Source organism: Manacus vitellinus, unplaced genomic scaffold, assembly GCF_001715985.3.
Source record: "Manacus vitellinus isolate BGI_N305 unplaced genomic scaffold, ASM171598v3 scaffold_69_pilon, whole genome shotgun sequence".
Lineage (NCBI taxonomy): Eukaryota > Metazoa > Chordata > Aves > Passeriformes > Pipridae > Manacus > Manacus vitellinus.
The window spans coordinates 2,803,933-2,822,096 of record NW_021940749.1 but is presented as its reverse complement, the minus strand read 5'-3'; the positions used below and the strand labels follow the sequence as shown (position 1 = coordinate 2,822,096).

General features: G+C 39.9%; 1 protein-coding gene across 2 annotated transcripts in view; it reads right to left on the bottom strand.

Annotated features, from left to right (window-relative positions):
• Positions 1-18,164, bottom strand: part of CAMK2D (calcium/calmodulin dependent protein kinase II delta) — a 115,150-nt gene that overhangs the window by 54,032 nt on the left and 42,954 nt on the right. For both annotated transcript variants that reach the window (XM_029964058.1, XM_029964059.1), the window contains exon 2: positions 16,273-16,332. In XM_029964058.1, the coding sequence (XP_029819918.1) occupies positions 16,273-16,332 (60 nt within the window). The remainder of the gene's footprint in view (positions 1-16,272; positions 16,333-18,164) is intronic.

The following is an 18,164-nucleotide window of genomic DNA, read 5'->3' as shown; positions in this document are numbered from 1 at the left end:
GTAGTAACAGTTCAATTTATCTTTTTTGAAAAGTTAGACAGACCTAATCATTATGAACTGGAGTTGTTCCCTCAGTGCTGTAGGGAACAAACACACAATGGGGCAGGAAGGACACTGGGGTCATTCTTTTCCCTCCTCCCTTCTGTAGCTCTGTGGTCACTCTCCTTCAGTGGGTTCCAGGGAAGGTGTTCAACACCCTCAGACAACTTTGTTGGTTGCTCTTCAGCAAACCACTTAAAATGCCTGACAGGAATCCAGGGAGCATGCAACTCTTTCTTTTGGAGAAGTACTGTAAGCTCAGGAAACATCAGGAATATCTCTGACTGATTTTCATCTGAAATACTTTCCAATCACCACTCTGCAAAAGTCATAATTTATAATTTTGAATAATTTCATATAATAGTTTTAGGGAGAACTCCCATTAGCTTTTTTATCTTTGTACTGAGCTATTAGTGTGGGCAAGCTCCAATCTGACTGAAAAGTAAGCTGATCTCCATTACTTGACTTTTTTGTGCTGAACTGTAGTATTTTGTGTCTATTCCACAGAAAACAGTTGATATAATGGCCAAGCAACCTTATTATCTCCTTTCTGAATTTCTGCAGTTAAAGAAAAAAAAAAACCACAACAAAATAATAGTATTCCACATACTTTCAAAGCAAATCAAATTCTTCCAGGTAAGGAGTCAAGTCAAACAATAGATAAAGTCAGAGAGAAATTCTCCAGGATAAAGATATTTAACCATATCAAACTATTGCCTAAAATACTTATTTGTGTGAAATTGCTGCAATGGTCATTTTGCTAAATTTGGGAACGTGTTACAAAGACAAATTATTTAAGGATAATGGTTAAAACCAGCTAATGGTAAAGGCCCACATTTTCCCTTTGCCACTACAGATTAAGATCTCTGGACCCCTAGAAGCACTAATGCTGTCACTCTATGAAATCTGATGTCTTAGAAAGTTACAGGGATCATTCATCAGCAGTAGAGATTTAAAATGGGTTTCAAAGTCCCAAAAGCTTATGTCACATTTGCTAAAATATGCAAATTATTTCTTTAAGTTCCTGCCTTCCTGCAAGAAGAGTGAAAAAGGGACAGATGTGCTAACCCTCCATGTTCACTTCCAAAAGTGTTTATGAAGATCTTGCATAGACCACTCTTATCAGGAAAAAAACCCCAACCTTTCCAAAATGAACTTAATTAGTTAATGGAAGGAACTTAATGGAATGACTTCATTTACCTTTGGGGTTTCTGTGAATTGGTACCTGCCTGCCAGTAGGTATGGGATAAACACTAAACATGAAGTAATATTTTGCACATCTCAGAAAATAACCCTCCCCATGCTCTGTTAAACAAAAACCAGTGTCATCCTGCAAGATTTACTGCCATTAAATGACTTTATGCAAGTCAGCAGTGCTGTGTATGCCATTAACAGGTGGCCTGTATTCAGCAACAGTGAATCAAAACTACAGAGCTTCCAAATTCATTCAGAAGATACACAACTTTTTTATTACAGTGCAAATTCATGGTTATTTAGGGCCAACAACTTGAGAAAAAAATCCTATTCATTTGCATCTGAATTGGTATAATAAAAAGTGATGGGAAAAATAATTAGGCAATTTAATATTTGGAAAGACTGCCTTTGTCCCCGAGGCACTGCAACAGCAAGTGTTGACTACCATGAACAAAATGCCATATATTGCAAAAATATTCATTTGTGACCAAAACCCTCCCCCGTGAAGGCCCTCACACAATAAATGTCTGTATTCTGATTAAATGCCAGGAATATTTACATTCTCTGCCTTCATTAAAGTCCCTCAAGTCTACTGCATGTGGAGAAGTTAGTTTGCCAAACTGTTCACGTTGGTAAAAGACTCTTGCTACACAGAAAATAAAAAATCATTTGTCAAAGTAGATAAAAGATCCAATTTTGCAGGGAGGCTGAGTCCAGGTACATGTCAAAGCAGATGACCCCAAATTCCCAACTCTTTTGTCATGATGAGACTCTTGTTTCATTCCTGCAGGGTGAGGACTGACTGATAGACTTTAAAAATAGAACACCTCAAATAAAACTAAAAAAACAGAATATAAACCCAACATGTATCCCAAAACATATAATTCTGTGTCAGGAGACTCCAGGGAGAGCAGCTGTAGTAACTGACACTTATTTCTTTAACCAGCAGGTTTTTGTGGCTTTTCAGTCCCTGTAGAACAGGTGTGTGTGCATTTATGTGTGCACACATGCCCAGAGTGGGACTGGAATAGTATCCCAGATCCCTGAAGTTAAAAGGAACAGCTGGAGATACACCTCTTTAATTATTCATGGGTGAAACCAGCAAAATTGCATGGAGTTGCTGAAGAGAAGAGCAGGGGACTAAAATGTACACCTGTATCTTCATGTCTTCATTTAATACATAACCATGGCATTTACTGGAAATCCTGTGTTTTCGGGTTGAGCCAACTCCTCTTTGCAGCCAAACCCCTGATTTTGTAAGTTTAACAAGGTTTTTTACAATGCAACAAAAAGCCTAACAAATGTCATCAGATTAAGCCTTATGAGGATAACTGCATGGATTAAAAGGAAGGCTGACACAAATTTTTGCTAAGAGCAAACTGATGTCTCAGCTGCCAGTGTTGATGCTTTAAGCACTAACAATTTTTAACCATTTTAACATTCATCAGAACATGGAAGAAGAGGAATAAAGACACAAGAATTGTAAAGACATAAGAATTTCATGGAGTGTTAACTAATAAAAGGACAAGCTGTAAGACAGAGATGTTACATCAATTAAAATTAACCGGCTCAGAAAGCTGCACACTGTACTTTAATGGAGGGAATTAAACTCTGTCCCTTTTGATATTTACAGTGCTGGCCAACCCTGGGAACAGATTTATATAAATAATATTAGGACCTACATGCCTACAGAATTGGATACTGGGAGGACACAGCCTCCCTTCTTGGCTTTCCTCTGTTAAAACACACAAAACACAGACACACAATTTCTATAATGACCACTCAGAGAACTAGGTGTGGTTATTTTTTAAGTGCTCCCCTTCCATGAGGACCAAGCCCCAAGGTATTTAAAGGCATCAGCTTATGAAAACAAAGCTGCTCTACTTTAAATATTTTAAACAAAAAGGAAAGCAGAAAATTGCAATCCTGTGGCACAACCCAAGAGGTACCACAGGAAAGGAACCTCTCACCCAGGAGCAGCCTTAGACAATGTTGGCAAAGTAATCAGCACCATATTTAAGGCACTTTTATTGAGCAACAATCACTTTCAGCAAACTTAAACTAAACCTTTCAGTCTGTAGTTAAATTTTCTAAAGCTTTTAATTCTTGGCCTTTTATTTTTTTTCAATTTTAAAAGCTTTTTCATTAGTTTATTAAAGACCATCAAGTAAAACCAAAAGGGAATGACTGTGTGTTCAAGATAACTTAGTAAAATTCTTCATTTAAAAGTTGATCAGAACTGTGATAACCTAAAGAAATAAGAAAAGATACAAAGATGGTCTTTACTGATGTTTATGTTGGATACTCAAATTTTTTTAATAACTGAGTGATACTCCAAGTTTTGTATGCTTTGAATTCAGTGATCACTCCTACTTAACTATCCTAACAAAGCATATTTGTAATTACCCTGAAATATTGATTTGACCAAGGTGTAATACTGAAAATGTAGTATTTATATGCACAGTCATTGTTTTTTGGTCTCTCAATCCTTTATGAGAACCAGGACCTTCAAGTTTTAAACCAGGTCATTCTGGCAGCTGGAGACAACTAAAGCATCAATCCCTTTTCCCTAAAATTATTATTCAGGTCATTATATTCCACTGACTTTGCAACACCATGGAAATGCAGCAGGGCTGAAGAACCAACTCTATAGTCTGTTAGATGGTGTATTTATCCTAATTCAGTTAGTGAACCTACAATAAACATTATGTACTCCTCCCTGTCTCTGATGCCTGACTGAAAACCTGACATTCCTGCCCATTTCTTCCACTCAAGATGCAGAGAATTTTAAACTTTACTAATAACAGTAAAAAATAATTTTCAGGCTGTAAGAACAAAAAGAAGAAATCCAAACCCACACCCAACACCGATTTAAAATGCAAATACTCATTTTGTTAAAGGAACTGCTTTCAAATTTGTGACTATACAGGCATTTTCTGTTGTGAAGAAAATATACTTCAACTGAACTCCAACTGAAAATTTTTCTAGGACCCATTTAGAAGAGTCCCCCAATCGCTTTGGTGGAGCATCATCAATAAATTATGGTAAAAAAGATGCTTGTAAACGACCTACCTTAATGAGGAACTTCATAAATGACCATGTAATGTCACAGAGCAAGCTGGTCTTTTTTGCTCTTTAATGGACTGCAATCCTTAATTATTAAGGATTTCATTTCCCCCAGCTGTGATACAAATGGCCACAGAAAGAATTCCACTTGGCTGTTCCAAGGCACTAAACCACTCTAAGAACCCGAGCAGCACAAAAATCTGAAACAAATCCACTCACACTGATAAACACACGTAAACATTTGCAGAAGTCCTTTCCATATGGACTCCATCTGTTGGGCAGGACATCCACACAACTCCACTTTGACCCACTGTCTTCATTTCCAGCTAGAACAAAGAACCAAACCTGTACTTCCATGAGGCTGAACTTTCCATTTCCAGCAATAATTTCCATACAAGAACGTGGGTTTGGAGAGAAAACCAAAACAATAAATTTCACTGCTAAAACAGTCCTGTGTTGGGGGGACAGAAAACACAAGTAATTGTGTTTTGTCTCATTCAGCTCCAATGTCATCATTGGAATTGCCTCAATCGATTCCCAAAGCCAACTGTGGAGTGTGAACCAGAGGATAAAAACCCTCTCTTGTAAGCTCTGCCCTTAAATATAGGTGAGATACTGCATAAAACAGGCTGAATGTAGTCTTTCAATATATACCTCTACATGTCAAAATTATCATTGCTGTCACGCTGATCTCCTGAAAATACAGGAGTTCAGAAAAAGCTGCTACTGGGCTTTGGTTTTTCACAAAAATTACACTTAAGACCTTGTAAACAATAAGTAACTATAAAGCTATAAAGTTCGTTTTACCTCAAACTGGAATAAATAACCTCTAAAATGGAAACTTTAATTTACTTTCAAATGAAGTTGTTCCAGGGAATTCTTGCCATCCCTTCCTGTGGGAAGATGACAACAGAATACACAAAGGAACTTTATTTGCCCTTATTTTTTACTGCAGGCTGTGGAGTGAGCATTACAAATATTACTTGTGAAGACCTTTGTCTACTAGAGAAAAATGCTCCAGTTTATGTTATTATGCTGCCATAAAACCAAAGTTTATGCTCTCTTAATTCAGCTTAAAACAAAGCATCAGCTAATTTAAACTGAACCAATTACCCAGTTTACAGAGCAGTAGGTGGCCACAAAGAAATAGCTACATCAGTTTAAAAATAAATCAGCTTTTGATTAAGCTGGGCAGCTTTTATAGGCAGCCAGACCTAAGATTCCACTTCCTACGTGGGAAGTTTAACATTAATTACCACTGTGCTGGAAGTGCTCCATCAAATGTAACTCCTACTGCCAGTCCCTCATTTAATCATTATCTTTGCGTGATCTTCAAATGCCCCAGATTGGCAGTGAAGATCATGCCTTGCATCCTCTTTTCTGTAAGATGGAGAAGTTGAAAACCCATAAAAATGCAATATAAAAGTAGACACACCTCTCAGGGAAGTGGTTAAAAACATGAGACAAGCAGGTTTGAGCTCATTTTCTGAAGACCTTTATGCAGTACAACCACCCCATTCACTGAATCACAGTAGTCACCACCTTTTATACCAAGTCAACATAATCTCTAAATCATTTCTTGATTATGCAGTAATGCCCAGAAGTCCTCAGAGATCAGAAAAAGCTTTATTCTGAAGTGATGGCAGTATTTTGCAGGCCCTCGACCTGCTCCAGCCAAAAAAGTTACTTCTAGGACAACAAAGTCAACTTCAAAGAAAATTCTATATTTTGTGGAATCAACCTATTACTTTCTTATGTTATACAGCCCCATTGTAAATTTAGCTTCTCCCTTCCTTTATCTGAGGGGTTTTTTATATCTGTGCAGGAAAATAGGGTTTAAAGCCACTTTCCCAGGATCAGGTCCCCAAATTTTGCGCTACCAGCTTCGAGGAAAGAGACCTAAAATGGATGGGACAGACCTAAAGCATAATTATAGTGCCATTTCTGTCCTTGGTGCTCTCTGTTACAAACATTAATCCTGATTGTGAGCAATGGGATCATCCCAGAGATCAACCTCATTCATAGGAGCTTTCAGTAACCTCACAGAGCCTGAGCAATTCCAAGTGCTGTGCCCAGACAGAGTGTTTCCATAATAACCCCACTGCATCTCTCTCCACTGGGCTGGGCTCAACACCATCTGGATTATTTTCAGAGTGAACGTGCCTTGCCCCTCCATCAATTAACTGCCACAGGAAGTCACGCTCCCACAACTGAAGGCAACTATAAATTACTGTCATTTTCCTAACGTGCAAGTTTACGAGTGAACGAGGATCCCAAATGATTCAATGTGTTTGTTTTACAAAAAGCAGGGAATGCATATTAACTTAATAGATGACAAACTTGAGGCTTATGATGAGAAGCTGCCATTGTCTTTTAATCACAGCCTCACAATAAATGGAAATTAGAGAGTTTGTCCTGTCCCGTGGGACCATTTGTAAGACTAATTAACTCAGTGACAACCCACATAAACTTGGGTGGAAAAGCTGCAGGAGGGAGCTGAAGCCAGTCTGTATTCTCAAAACCAGACTACTAGTGCTGGTGAAATCTCTTTCTAAATATTCCTCTCATTTAGCACATCCAGGAACTCCCAAAATATATCTCCTGCAGCAGATAGCTGCAAGCCACTCAGCAGCAATTATGGTTTTAGACCATCAGCCGAGTCCTTCCCGGCAAGGCTGAACAGTCAAATTCCACACAATCCCAGCAATAACACCACCACCACCAGATCAAATATAAATTGAATAGCTCTCAAGGTCACCTGACAAATAGATGCATGACAAATACATGAATTAAACAGCACTATCTGGATGGTACAGTTGCTGATACATGAGTGCTACTCACTGCTGTGCAGCACAAGGGCAGAAGCTGTGGATTTGATTACAATACAATTTACCAGAACATCCTCAAGACACAAGTATCAGGAGCAGAGTGTCATGCTTGGCCCAGTGTGGCTGGAATGAGAAGCTGGATGTATTTAAAGGAGACAGACATGCAGAGGACAAACTAAAATTAGAAGCACATTCCCATGGGCAGTCCATGAGAATACTAACACTCCGGTGAAGCCACTAAAAAAAGAACTTCCAAATTTAGAAGGTGACTGGGAGGAGAGAGGTATCATTAAACCCCCCTCAACTGAGAAAAAAAAAAAGCCTGGATCAGCAGTTTTGTAGGAGTAGGAAAGTCTTCAGTGCCTAGATCTGAAAAAACCCAGCCTGAACTGAGCAATTAGGAGCTATTTATCCACTGCCAGGGATGGAGGTTGGTGGTATTTGCAGGGTCAGAGCATTCACTGTGTGCCAGGGTGCAGCATGTGGAAAGCCAAGCAGGCCAGTTTGCATCCTTTGGGATCCATGGCTTCGACAGATACTTCCAGCAGCAGAGCATCCAAACCAGGATGAAAAGGGACATTGTGACTTTTTAAAGGCAAAGGTTTCAAGGAGCAAGGAAAATCCTAAAGGACTCCTGAAACACTTGCTAGAAGGATGCAGAAGATGCACAGGAAATGCAAAAGGCAAGAGGGAAAGGGATTTCTCCATGTGACATGACAGGCACAAGGCCAGCATATAAAATGCACTTCCAAATGCACACCTTGCAACCAAGGAAAAGCTGCATTCCTAAGAGTTTCATGTCACAATACTTAAACATGAAAGCAGATGTAATTTTAGGAAAAGAACAGAAACATCCTAACAGGGATGCAGCTATATTCAGGAATATCCACTTTTCCTTCCAGGACCTTGTTGGCTGATCAACAGGAAAGACTTTGGAGAATGAAACTGTTCTCCAGGGTGCAAATGGCAAGATAAGAGGCCACAGACACATGCTGGAGTATGCAAAATCCCAGCTAGGCACAAAGACACTTTTATTTCTATATTTATTTATTTTTGTGGACAGCAATGTGGTCAAAAACTGCAGTAGCACCTAGAGGGGCTGCGCAATCTCCTTTCCTGGACAGCCTCCAAACTCAGCAGGATGAGCTCTCAGTAATCTAATTTTACTGGGCATGGTTTGAGCAGGGGGTTGGGACTGGATAACTTACAGAGATCCCTTCCAACCCACATGATTCCATGATTTTTCACAGGGGACAGGACATGTAAGTAAAGCAAGATGTCTGGGCAGATGGGAGTAGCCCCACAAATTCCCTCTCCTAATGAGCTTCCTGGCTTTCTACCCCTTTGGAAAAGGAGCTAAGACATTCCACAGTGAGCTTCCAGAGCTCCACTCCTACTTTATGATCACCTAAGTCAAAACATGATCCATGGTCCAAAGTCAGGAGCCCTTCCTTTTGCCTCTTGCTGCTCCCAGCTCACACCCCCAGCATTGCCCCATTCCCTCACTCAAGCGCTTCCTCCTCCTCTCCACTTGTGCCACCCTTCCTCCTTTCCCTCTCACTTGTCCCACTGCTGAATTTATCCTTTTCTGCATGACACAGAGAAATGAGGAGGGGTAAGAGTGGGATCAGCTCTGAGGTGCCCCAGACAGGCACAAACTTCCTCCTTGGAGGGACCTTTTCCAGAAGCAGGAATGTACCAGCTGACAGCTCACCCTCCCTGGCTTGGGATGCCAAACACTCCAAACGGGCAGATTTAGGCTGCATGAGAAACAAATGCTGCCTGAATGGTAACTCCCTACTTTTTCTTGGAAAAGGAAACAGGTTGAGACAGAAGTGTCCCACAGAACTGAGCCCAGAGCCAGGAATGCCGAGGCTGGAGTTGGGTTATCATGGAAAGCACCCCACAGCAGTTTTACCACCCGTGCAGGAGCTGCACTAATGCTGTCCAAACAGTGACACCCATCCAGGCTACTGAATATTCTGCAACCCTTTTTCTGTTCAGGTTTGGGGTTTTTTCACCCCCAGCTCAAGTAAAGGTTCACAGTATTTGGGAATCAATCCAAGAACTAGAGCAGAATCCACCTACTAGACCATCAGCAGCACTGTCTGCAAAAGCAAAGGGAGCAGAACTTACAATATCCCCTAAAAATGCTCTAAATTGTCTGTGCTGGCTTGACTGAAAGAAAAAGCTTAGTTTAGCTGAAGTAGTAGAGATCTCTGTTTTTGGAGGAAAGGGTCCAGAGGAAAATTACATATTTGTGGTTTAGCTGGGAGTCATGATGTCTATCCCTATGCATAACACGTGGTTGCAGATTCATAATAAACAAAGCTTTCAAACAACAAAAAAAAAAAGTAAGTTCTCAAAGATCCAGCCTGTGTGTGCAAAGAGAGAGCAATTCATTTCAATCCAGCTTATTTACTTGAAGTCAGCAATGCAATTATGAAACTCTTCCTTCCAGAAAGCACATACAGAAAGCAAAACACAAAAAAAAAAAGAGATGAAAATACAGATGGGAAGTGCAGCAGCCACCCAAGTGCTCCCCCCCTGCAGCAGGTTCCTCAAGAGAGGTGTTTAAATCCCACTTCCCTGTTTCTGTGGATTACTCTATTTTACATTTAAAATGAGTGGCTGCAAAAGCAGAACAGACTTTACGGAAAGAGAAGATGTTTAAAAGAACCCGGACACAGAGTGAAAAGAATTTTCATGCATTAAAGGAAACGTACAAAACCAGCTCTAAGCCAGCATAGAAAATGCTTCAAGGTCTGGTTCACACTTGATTTCTAGTTTATCATCCCTTATTTTGGTGCAAATTAGGCATATACTTCGTGAGGAAAGAAAATGACAGAATTTGTGGCAAATCCTAGCAGACCCTCATTTCCTCAGTCTGTTCTGGGTGCTGCCACAGTTATCAGGGATATTGCAACCAGCAGTGCTTCCCTCGAGCTCGAATAACCTCGTGCTCCATTAAAAGGAAAGCGAATTAACGCAGCATGGCAAAGAGCAGTGGCATTGTCTATGCTCAAAGACATTTTTATGCTCCACATTAACCCAGAAGAGCAAAACCTAAAGTGGCAATGCCACTTTTACCAGAGTAAAAGGATTGTGCTGCAAGGGAAACAGAGACAAAAGCTGTGACACCCAATGAAGCTGCCTCCACCCTTCTTTGCTGGTGCACTCAGGCCACATTATCTGCTTCACATGTTACATGTTGAAAATTACTGACACATTGATTAGCACTGAATAACTTCCAGTCTTTGAACTATTGGGGGTTTTTTTTGATATTCCGCTCACTTTTAGGGCCGCCAGCAGCTCCACAGAAAGCCCTTCCCCTCAAATTCTTACAACATCAGGAGTTTAAAACTTTCAGCCTTTTCCTCTTAATCATCAATCATGTATTCAAAACTTCACCAGCTAAAAGGAATGAAATGCACAGCCATAACAAAAACTGCTGAGAATAAGGGACCCTGTAGAAGAACCAGCTGCAACAAACCCCACGATGTTTGTTCCTTGTGTGTTCTTGCCTGCTTCAGTCCCGTTCCAGTACATTTAATTTCACAAATAGCAACTGCAAAACCACCTTCTGTTTTCAGTTGTTGCACTTCACTAGTCAGCTACTTTCTGCAGCCACAGCTGAGCTTAAACACTGAAGCTGTTATTTTATAATACTCATTAAATTTGCTTTTACATTAAGTATGAAATCATGTTATATCACCGGTTTATTTGGTTTCTTGATGGTTTATTTTAATTCACTCAAGAACTAACGGTTCACCTTCATCATCATGGAAATTGTAAATTTAATTAATTCAACAGAATGGATGAGATTTAAAATTGTTGAAATGATCAGCTCATCTAAGCAATAAAAATAATTAAAGGAAGTGAGAGCCTCTAATGCATCAGTCCCACGTAAACAAAAGCTTCATATTTATATGAAGAGCTATATTTCTTTATTTATTTGCATAGCTATAGTTAATATATCCCTGAGGGCCATGTTTTATCGAGCATAAATTTATGTAGTTGGGGATTTGTATCATTTTCACTGCATCAGGAAAGAACTATATATTTTTGATGTAAAGAGTGAAACCTGAAAGTAAGCCCAGAATAAACACCGTGCTAAAGAACAACATCCACCGAACCTGAACAGGCCTGATTTTCACCCTCTTTGGTTTATAGAGAACCTTAACTAATGCCAGCTGAGCTACTCACAACTGTGCCACAGTAAGTCAAACGAAATTCAGAAAGGATTTACCACATCCCCATTTTTGTATATTAATAGTGTTTCTCTTCAGATTCCTGGGACTTTATGAAGTCCCATGCACGTACTTGGGTCCAAAAAGGACAAGGCAATATGCAGTTGCTCATTTTCCCCTCCATGAGGAATGGAACAGCCTCTGTGCTCGTGGGCTGTGCTGCTGTGGGGAGGTGAAAGCCAGGCTGGGCGGGCAGACCTGCAGGAACAGGCTGAGGACTATTAGGGCTGACATGGCACCGTCTCCACTTGGCAGCCCTACTTACCTCTAAGCACCCTGACTTACAGAGCCATCCAGGGACAACCTGTCCTGCTGCCAAAAGGACTTCATTTATCACCTGAAGGGCTGCCACATGTCAGTAAAATCTGCTCTTGCCTTTCGGGCAGGGATGAAGGTTCATCAGAGTCAGACCTGAGCCTGAAGTAGTTGACTAATAGATCCTGCCTGATGTATCTTACACACCCCCGAGGAGGGGGCAATGGGCAGATCATGGGCAAATTCAGCTTGGGAAAGACACCCCTGTTACACCACGTTTGAATCAATAGTTTTCCAGACTAGGTCAGAGCTTGCAGCAGCAGGCTAATGCAGATTTTATCATCATTTGGGATATCATACATCAAACTTAGCAAAGCAGGCTGTAAATCAACATCAAAAGCAATAATAAGATGGTGCAACAATGCTACACCACCAAAAATACGTGGATTGCAAGACTAGAAATCAGACTGTTAAAAGATTAACAAGACTGCTAAAAGAGGAACAAGAAACCAAAGTTTACCAAAAGCAGATAAAGAACAGAAAACAGGAAAATGACACTGGAACTCTTGGTGAAGAGGTGCGATGTTATCTTGGTGAAGATTACTTTCCTTAGCAATTTGCTTTCCAAATTTCTAAATTAAAAAATTGGAAGCATTAGTACACGTAACTGCTGGAAAAGAAATAGTTACACAAGACGACAAATCCTTTCTGGGTATCTGTTCAGCAAAGGAATGTAACCTGATGTGCAGTCTTAGAAAGGAAAAGCACTGTGTTCTCCAAACAGCAAGGCTTTCATTTTAAAATCTGTTGCAAAAAAGCAACCCTGGACACAGGGATGTTACAGCCACGTCCTCATGGTAAGAACCTGAGAAACACAGCAGTGCTGGGAATCAGACTCCTGGACAAAGCACTGCAGCCCAGGAGCTCTGTTACCACAGGAACACGAGCTGTGTTTGCCCAGAAATTTCCTACCACAGTGGAACAGAAGCCAGATTACTCAAGAAATGCTGGAAGAGGAGAAAATACCAGTATTGCCAAAGACTGACTGGAAAGGAAGGACTCTGAGCCCCCACAAAGTTTCTTCCCGAGGCCTGGAAGTTCACCTAATGGATTTTGCCTCACTTTAATTCCCACATAAAATTCATCAGGACTCGCTTTCTACCACAATGATAGTGGGGTGAGAAGAAGCAGAAATCAGAACATAAGCAATGAGTATTGGTAAGGAATAATAGCAGGTAGAAAGGAATAATTGCAGAGGAAATTCTGTGGGTTTTAAACAAACTTGCATATATACATTACTGAAGTGGGAAATGGAGGTTTGAAAAAGGAGAACAGGAAATACTATGTCTAATCCACTTCCCTTATTTTTTTCTAAATGCCATTCATTAGGCATTGTGACTACACAGCTGGATAGAGAAGAAATCTTGGCTTTGTGAAAAGAAAGAATAAAATAAAGAGATGCTGAAAAACTACCTGAATTAGTTATGTGCAAAACAGAGTATGGACAGAGAAGTTCAGCTTTCAGAGATATGCTGAAGCTCTACTTGTACAAGAAGTGAAACCAACTACTTCAAGGTATCTTACTCTACTTCAGAATCACTCCTTCAGCAGAAAAGCCTAATAAGAATTAATCTCCCTCCATAGCTATTTAAATACCCTACTGGTGAACATTTGGCAGATATGTTGATCCCTGAAATAATAATCTGATGTCAGAAATACTTCCAAGAAGTCCACAGGAAATACGTTTGTTTCCTCACAGTCATTTTGTTTACAGTGATTCCTTGGGGAGATTTAAATCAGGAACTGAAGTGAAAATATTACCATGGGTATCTCCTTATTTTCCAAATTTCAGGGGTTTACCCTTTTGAAAGAAAGAATTCTGATTTAGTCTTCTATTTTCTCCATAAGCTTTTCCAAATCATTTGCTCAAATTTGGCATTTATAAGAAATGAAAACACTCAAATCCAGTTTAAAGACTGCTCTGCCAATACCAGAGGAACTTCTGAAGTTTAGTACCTCTGACTGCAGAGGACTGTGGAAAGCCTTTTTTAAATGTCATCTTGAGAGTTCCAAACTGCATAATGGCACTCATTAAATAAAACCATCAGCCAATAAGATATGAAATGGGTATAAAAATGGCATTGTTGGGAGGCTAAAAATAGGTATGTCGATTGTTAAGAAGTTTAGTCCTGAAATCTTTCTTATCCTGATGAAATAACTAAAAAACTAAATATTTTTCTAGTTAGGTACTAATTGGAGGCCTAACTTGGAAATGCAAAACCAAGTGATCTGTAAAAGTTTTTGATAATTCTCTGTTTTCTCTGGAAAGATAATTGGAAAATATCTCCAATGCTTAGCATTTTTTTTTTCAACTGTTTCTCTAAAGCAAAAAATCTTGCCCATATGAAAAGTACAATGTGTTTACTCACAGGCTAAAATCAAAAAAGTGACTCACCACAGCTGTGCTGCTTCACTCTGACTGCAGGCAAAGTATGAAAAAGGTGACTAACAAAGGGTTTACACTCTGGAGTATCTGGTACAGTCCAAGATTTGGAAGATAATTAACGGAGGAAACCATACAATGCTATTATCATATAGGTATTTTAGAAATAAAGTTAACCTGGAACTGACACCTTCACACCAAGTCACTTTTGAAGGGAGACTTAATCAAGCTAAGTAGGGAGAATAAAGAAGAATAAGGCTGAATGACAAGTGAATTGTAATTTCAGAAGTCTGTGCCCTGCAATGAATGTGTAATTCAAAAAGACAAGGAATTAAAAAAAAACTACACTGGAGGAACATGCAGAAAACCAGGGAATTCATCTTTGAGAAACTGTCCAATCAACTAAACCAGATCTCTGCTTTCCTCTAGAAATCACATAAAAAGATTTATTCTTTATAATTTCTTTTATTTATTTTCTAAATTATACTTATTGTTGACAAGTTTCTTTTAGCTACACAGGCAGAGCTGGCAGAACAGCTGACAGCAGAAATTCAGTGATGACAGAATACAACGCCTGCTGCCAAACCCTGGCATATTAATTCCAGGCCATGAAAACTCTTCTGTTGGGCAGCTCCAGAACATGGCATCTTTTTTGGAACAGGGGCAGAACACTGTGCCTAGGCTGCTTTGGATTGTGCCCCTTGGTGCAGGTGGTGAGGCACAGAATTAGGGTTGACTTTGAGCCCTACCTGCCTGTCACCAACGCTGCCAGTGCCTGTTGGCACTCCGAGCCACACCCTGACAAATATAAATATTCCATGTGGAACACACAGCATCTGGACCACATCCCACACTGGTCCAAGCTGCTCAACAAGCTGCAGACACGTGATCACGTGGCACCAATTTAGACTTTTGTTTCAGCTCAGCTCTGTGCTCTTCAGCCCTCCCATTGCATCCATTTATTATTGGGTTTTATTCATCTTCCCTGGCTTGTTCCAACTCAGAGATACACTCCAGTTACAGCAAAGTGAATGACTTTAGAGCCTGATAGCACCAGATGTGTGACCATGACTTCTCCCCACAAGGAGTTGTACATACCCTGGCCTTTCCCCACTTTACAAAATTTTGGTGAGGGTAAAATGACAGATATCACTACTCTTCCTCCTTAAACAAATTTCTATGTCAAAGCTCGAGGTTTAAGGGAGCTGTTTCAGAGACTTGACATTTCATTTTTGAACAGTGGCACATTTGTTTTCAATTCATGTTTATTACTAAAAGGAAGGAGATGATTTTACCCCAGGCACGAAACAATTATATTCATCTAAAAATGTCCCTAATACTTCTAAATTAAAAATGAAAAGGAGGAGAACTAACCAGAAGGAAAACCAAGCAGACTGCCAGGTGCTTTTGGAGTGCCAAGCATACATGTTTGATTAAAACATTTGGTGAGATTACTTGTTTTTCTGAGGACAACTTTCAAGAACATGCATGGGGACAGAGGAACAAGATGGACAGGAAATTCCCACCCTTCTGCAGAAGTCTCAGGTACAGCAAAAATTCCTGTGAGTGATACCCTTGGCCAACTAATTCAGTGTCTGAAAAACTGAAAAACCCAGCTACAGTTCCTTAAAGATCAAGGTACTTACCTCTTTATACTGTTTCTAAAGGAAGGAGACAGGTACACCCCACCCTCCCAAATAACTTTTTTTGCTCTACATGAGTAGAAAACACAACTGTGGAAATAAAAGGGGCAGAGCTTTCTGCATCCACCCATCATTCCTGCAGAAGAACAGAATCTCAAACACAGAACACAGGATAAAATAAGCATTTCAGTAAAAACAACTCTATCCACATTCTGCAACACAAACACTGTTAGCTGAAATTCTTCTGCAGGTCTCCAAAAGTCATGGGCAGTACTGGAAATAACTCCTCCTACACCCTGCACAAAAAAACCCCAAACACTTGGCATAGAGAGCAAAAGCTTAGGGATGGAACAGTGCACATTGCTTTAGGTGATCTATCAGGATATTGCATCCCATGGCAGAACTCACAGGGAGCACCACATTACGAAGAAACAGTCGTGCCTGGAGATATTTGCCCTTGACTTCTCTGAGCTGCTATTTGTACTCATTATTTTGCATTTCCCCTCCATTTGCTAAACTGACATATACTGTATGAAGCAATGAAAAGTTCCTACCAATATTGGGATGCTTCAAGAGGCGACAGATTCTAGCTTCCCTTTCCAGTTTCTGGTGATCTGCAACAAAGGAAAGCAAAACAATTGCTTTTAGTATGAAGATTAACACAGTCCAGTGTATTTGCTTTAGAGAAGCAAAAAAAGAAAATGCATCATGTGATATGGAATGAACAAGTTCAGAAAAAGTTGCTGTGGATGACAACTCTAAAGGGTTAATAATTTTGCAACACATGTTAAAAGAAAATTAAAAAGCTCAAACCTTACTGCAAAGTATCCAGACAGTTAGATATGCAGGTTTTAGATAATTAGGTTTAAAAGATCTATAACAGCAGATTTAAAATAAAACAGAAAAAGCAAACATCATCTTTAAAACACTTAGCACTTTAAATCTGTAAAACAGAACTTTAAATCTGGAGGAAAAAACAAGAAGGAAAACTTTTATTTTTCTGTCATTTGTACTTCCCAATATTTGCAGTCAACTCTAACAATAAGAACAAATGAAACCAATTCTGCATATGTTAAAAGCTCAGATTATTTTTACACTCTATTAAGAACTGGGATAGTTCTTGAGCTAGTCACCACTTGCCAGCTGAACCATCATATTCTATGAGGTCTCAGAACCTACACTGACTGCATGAGAAAATTTGTCAGCTTAACTCTCTTTCACCTTAATAAAAAAAAAAATAAATTTCAGACAGTAAAAGTTAAAAAAAAAATTAAAAATCTACGCAATTAGGCTGAAAGTTCTTTTAGGAACCTAAACTCTTGCACTGAAGTTTTATGTGGAGAAATAGAGTTGCAGCAAGTTTGAAACACAAGCACAGACATATCCAGTTACAGCCCCTTAATGTCAATCAGCTCTGGCTGAAACCCAACCGTGGGTTGAGCTCTTGCCACATTACACTCAGCACACAGGAGATGATCTGAAAGCAAACTGAGCTAGGCTGGGCTTAGGAGAAACAAGAAAATGTGATCAGTGTCTCAGGAGAAAAAAACCAATCCAGGGCCTATTGGTCATTTGGCATCAGAGCTGTATCTCCGGGGCACTACCAGCTCTGCTTTGAAAGGCAGTTCTGTACCACCTCTATACCCACAGGAGCAGCCAGCAGAGCCAAAAACCTGGAAGGTGTCCCAGAGTCTTCTATGAAGTGCTAAAAACATCCTGTGTCGACTCTTCAGGAATTACACGGATACAATAGAGAACTTCATCTCCAACTTTGAGGATAAACATTTGAAATCGCTTTGCTATTCGTTGCTACACCACAGCTTCTGAACTGATACTGGAGAGGATTAACTTTTCACACCCATTAAACGTTTTCATTGGTTGTTTAACTGCTTTTATAGAATCCTGGAGTGGTTTGGGTTCAAAGGGACCTTAAGGATCATCTCACCCCAGCTGAGAGCCTTCTGAACTCCCGGAGCAGGAAGGCACCACCTGGGTGAGGTGATCTGGAGTATGAACATGATACAACTGTTCCTCCTGCTCCAGGGGACAGACAGTAAATTAAACAAGGTGAAAAAACCAGACAAGTAACTGTTACTTCACAATTTGCTAGGTGAAATAAACTCTCAGCTGATGGAGCATAAACTAGATGGAGCTCCTTCATTAAACCAAAAACCACGAGTCTAAACCTGCAAGATTCGGGCAGCTCTTGGCTCCCTCTGACGTCACTGTGACATCACATTTTGGCATCAACTGCTTAAAGAAATAAAGAGTACCTGCACATGTTCAGGTACTGAAATACTGACTGAAGTGCTGAATGCTGAAATGACAGCAACTGTAACCGAACAACATACTCCATTTATTCAGCTACAGAAATTCTTGCCTGTGAAACTTCATAATGCTAACTCTGATGCTACAGCTATTATATTTCTCTGAAAAAAATACTTTT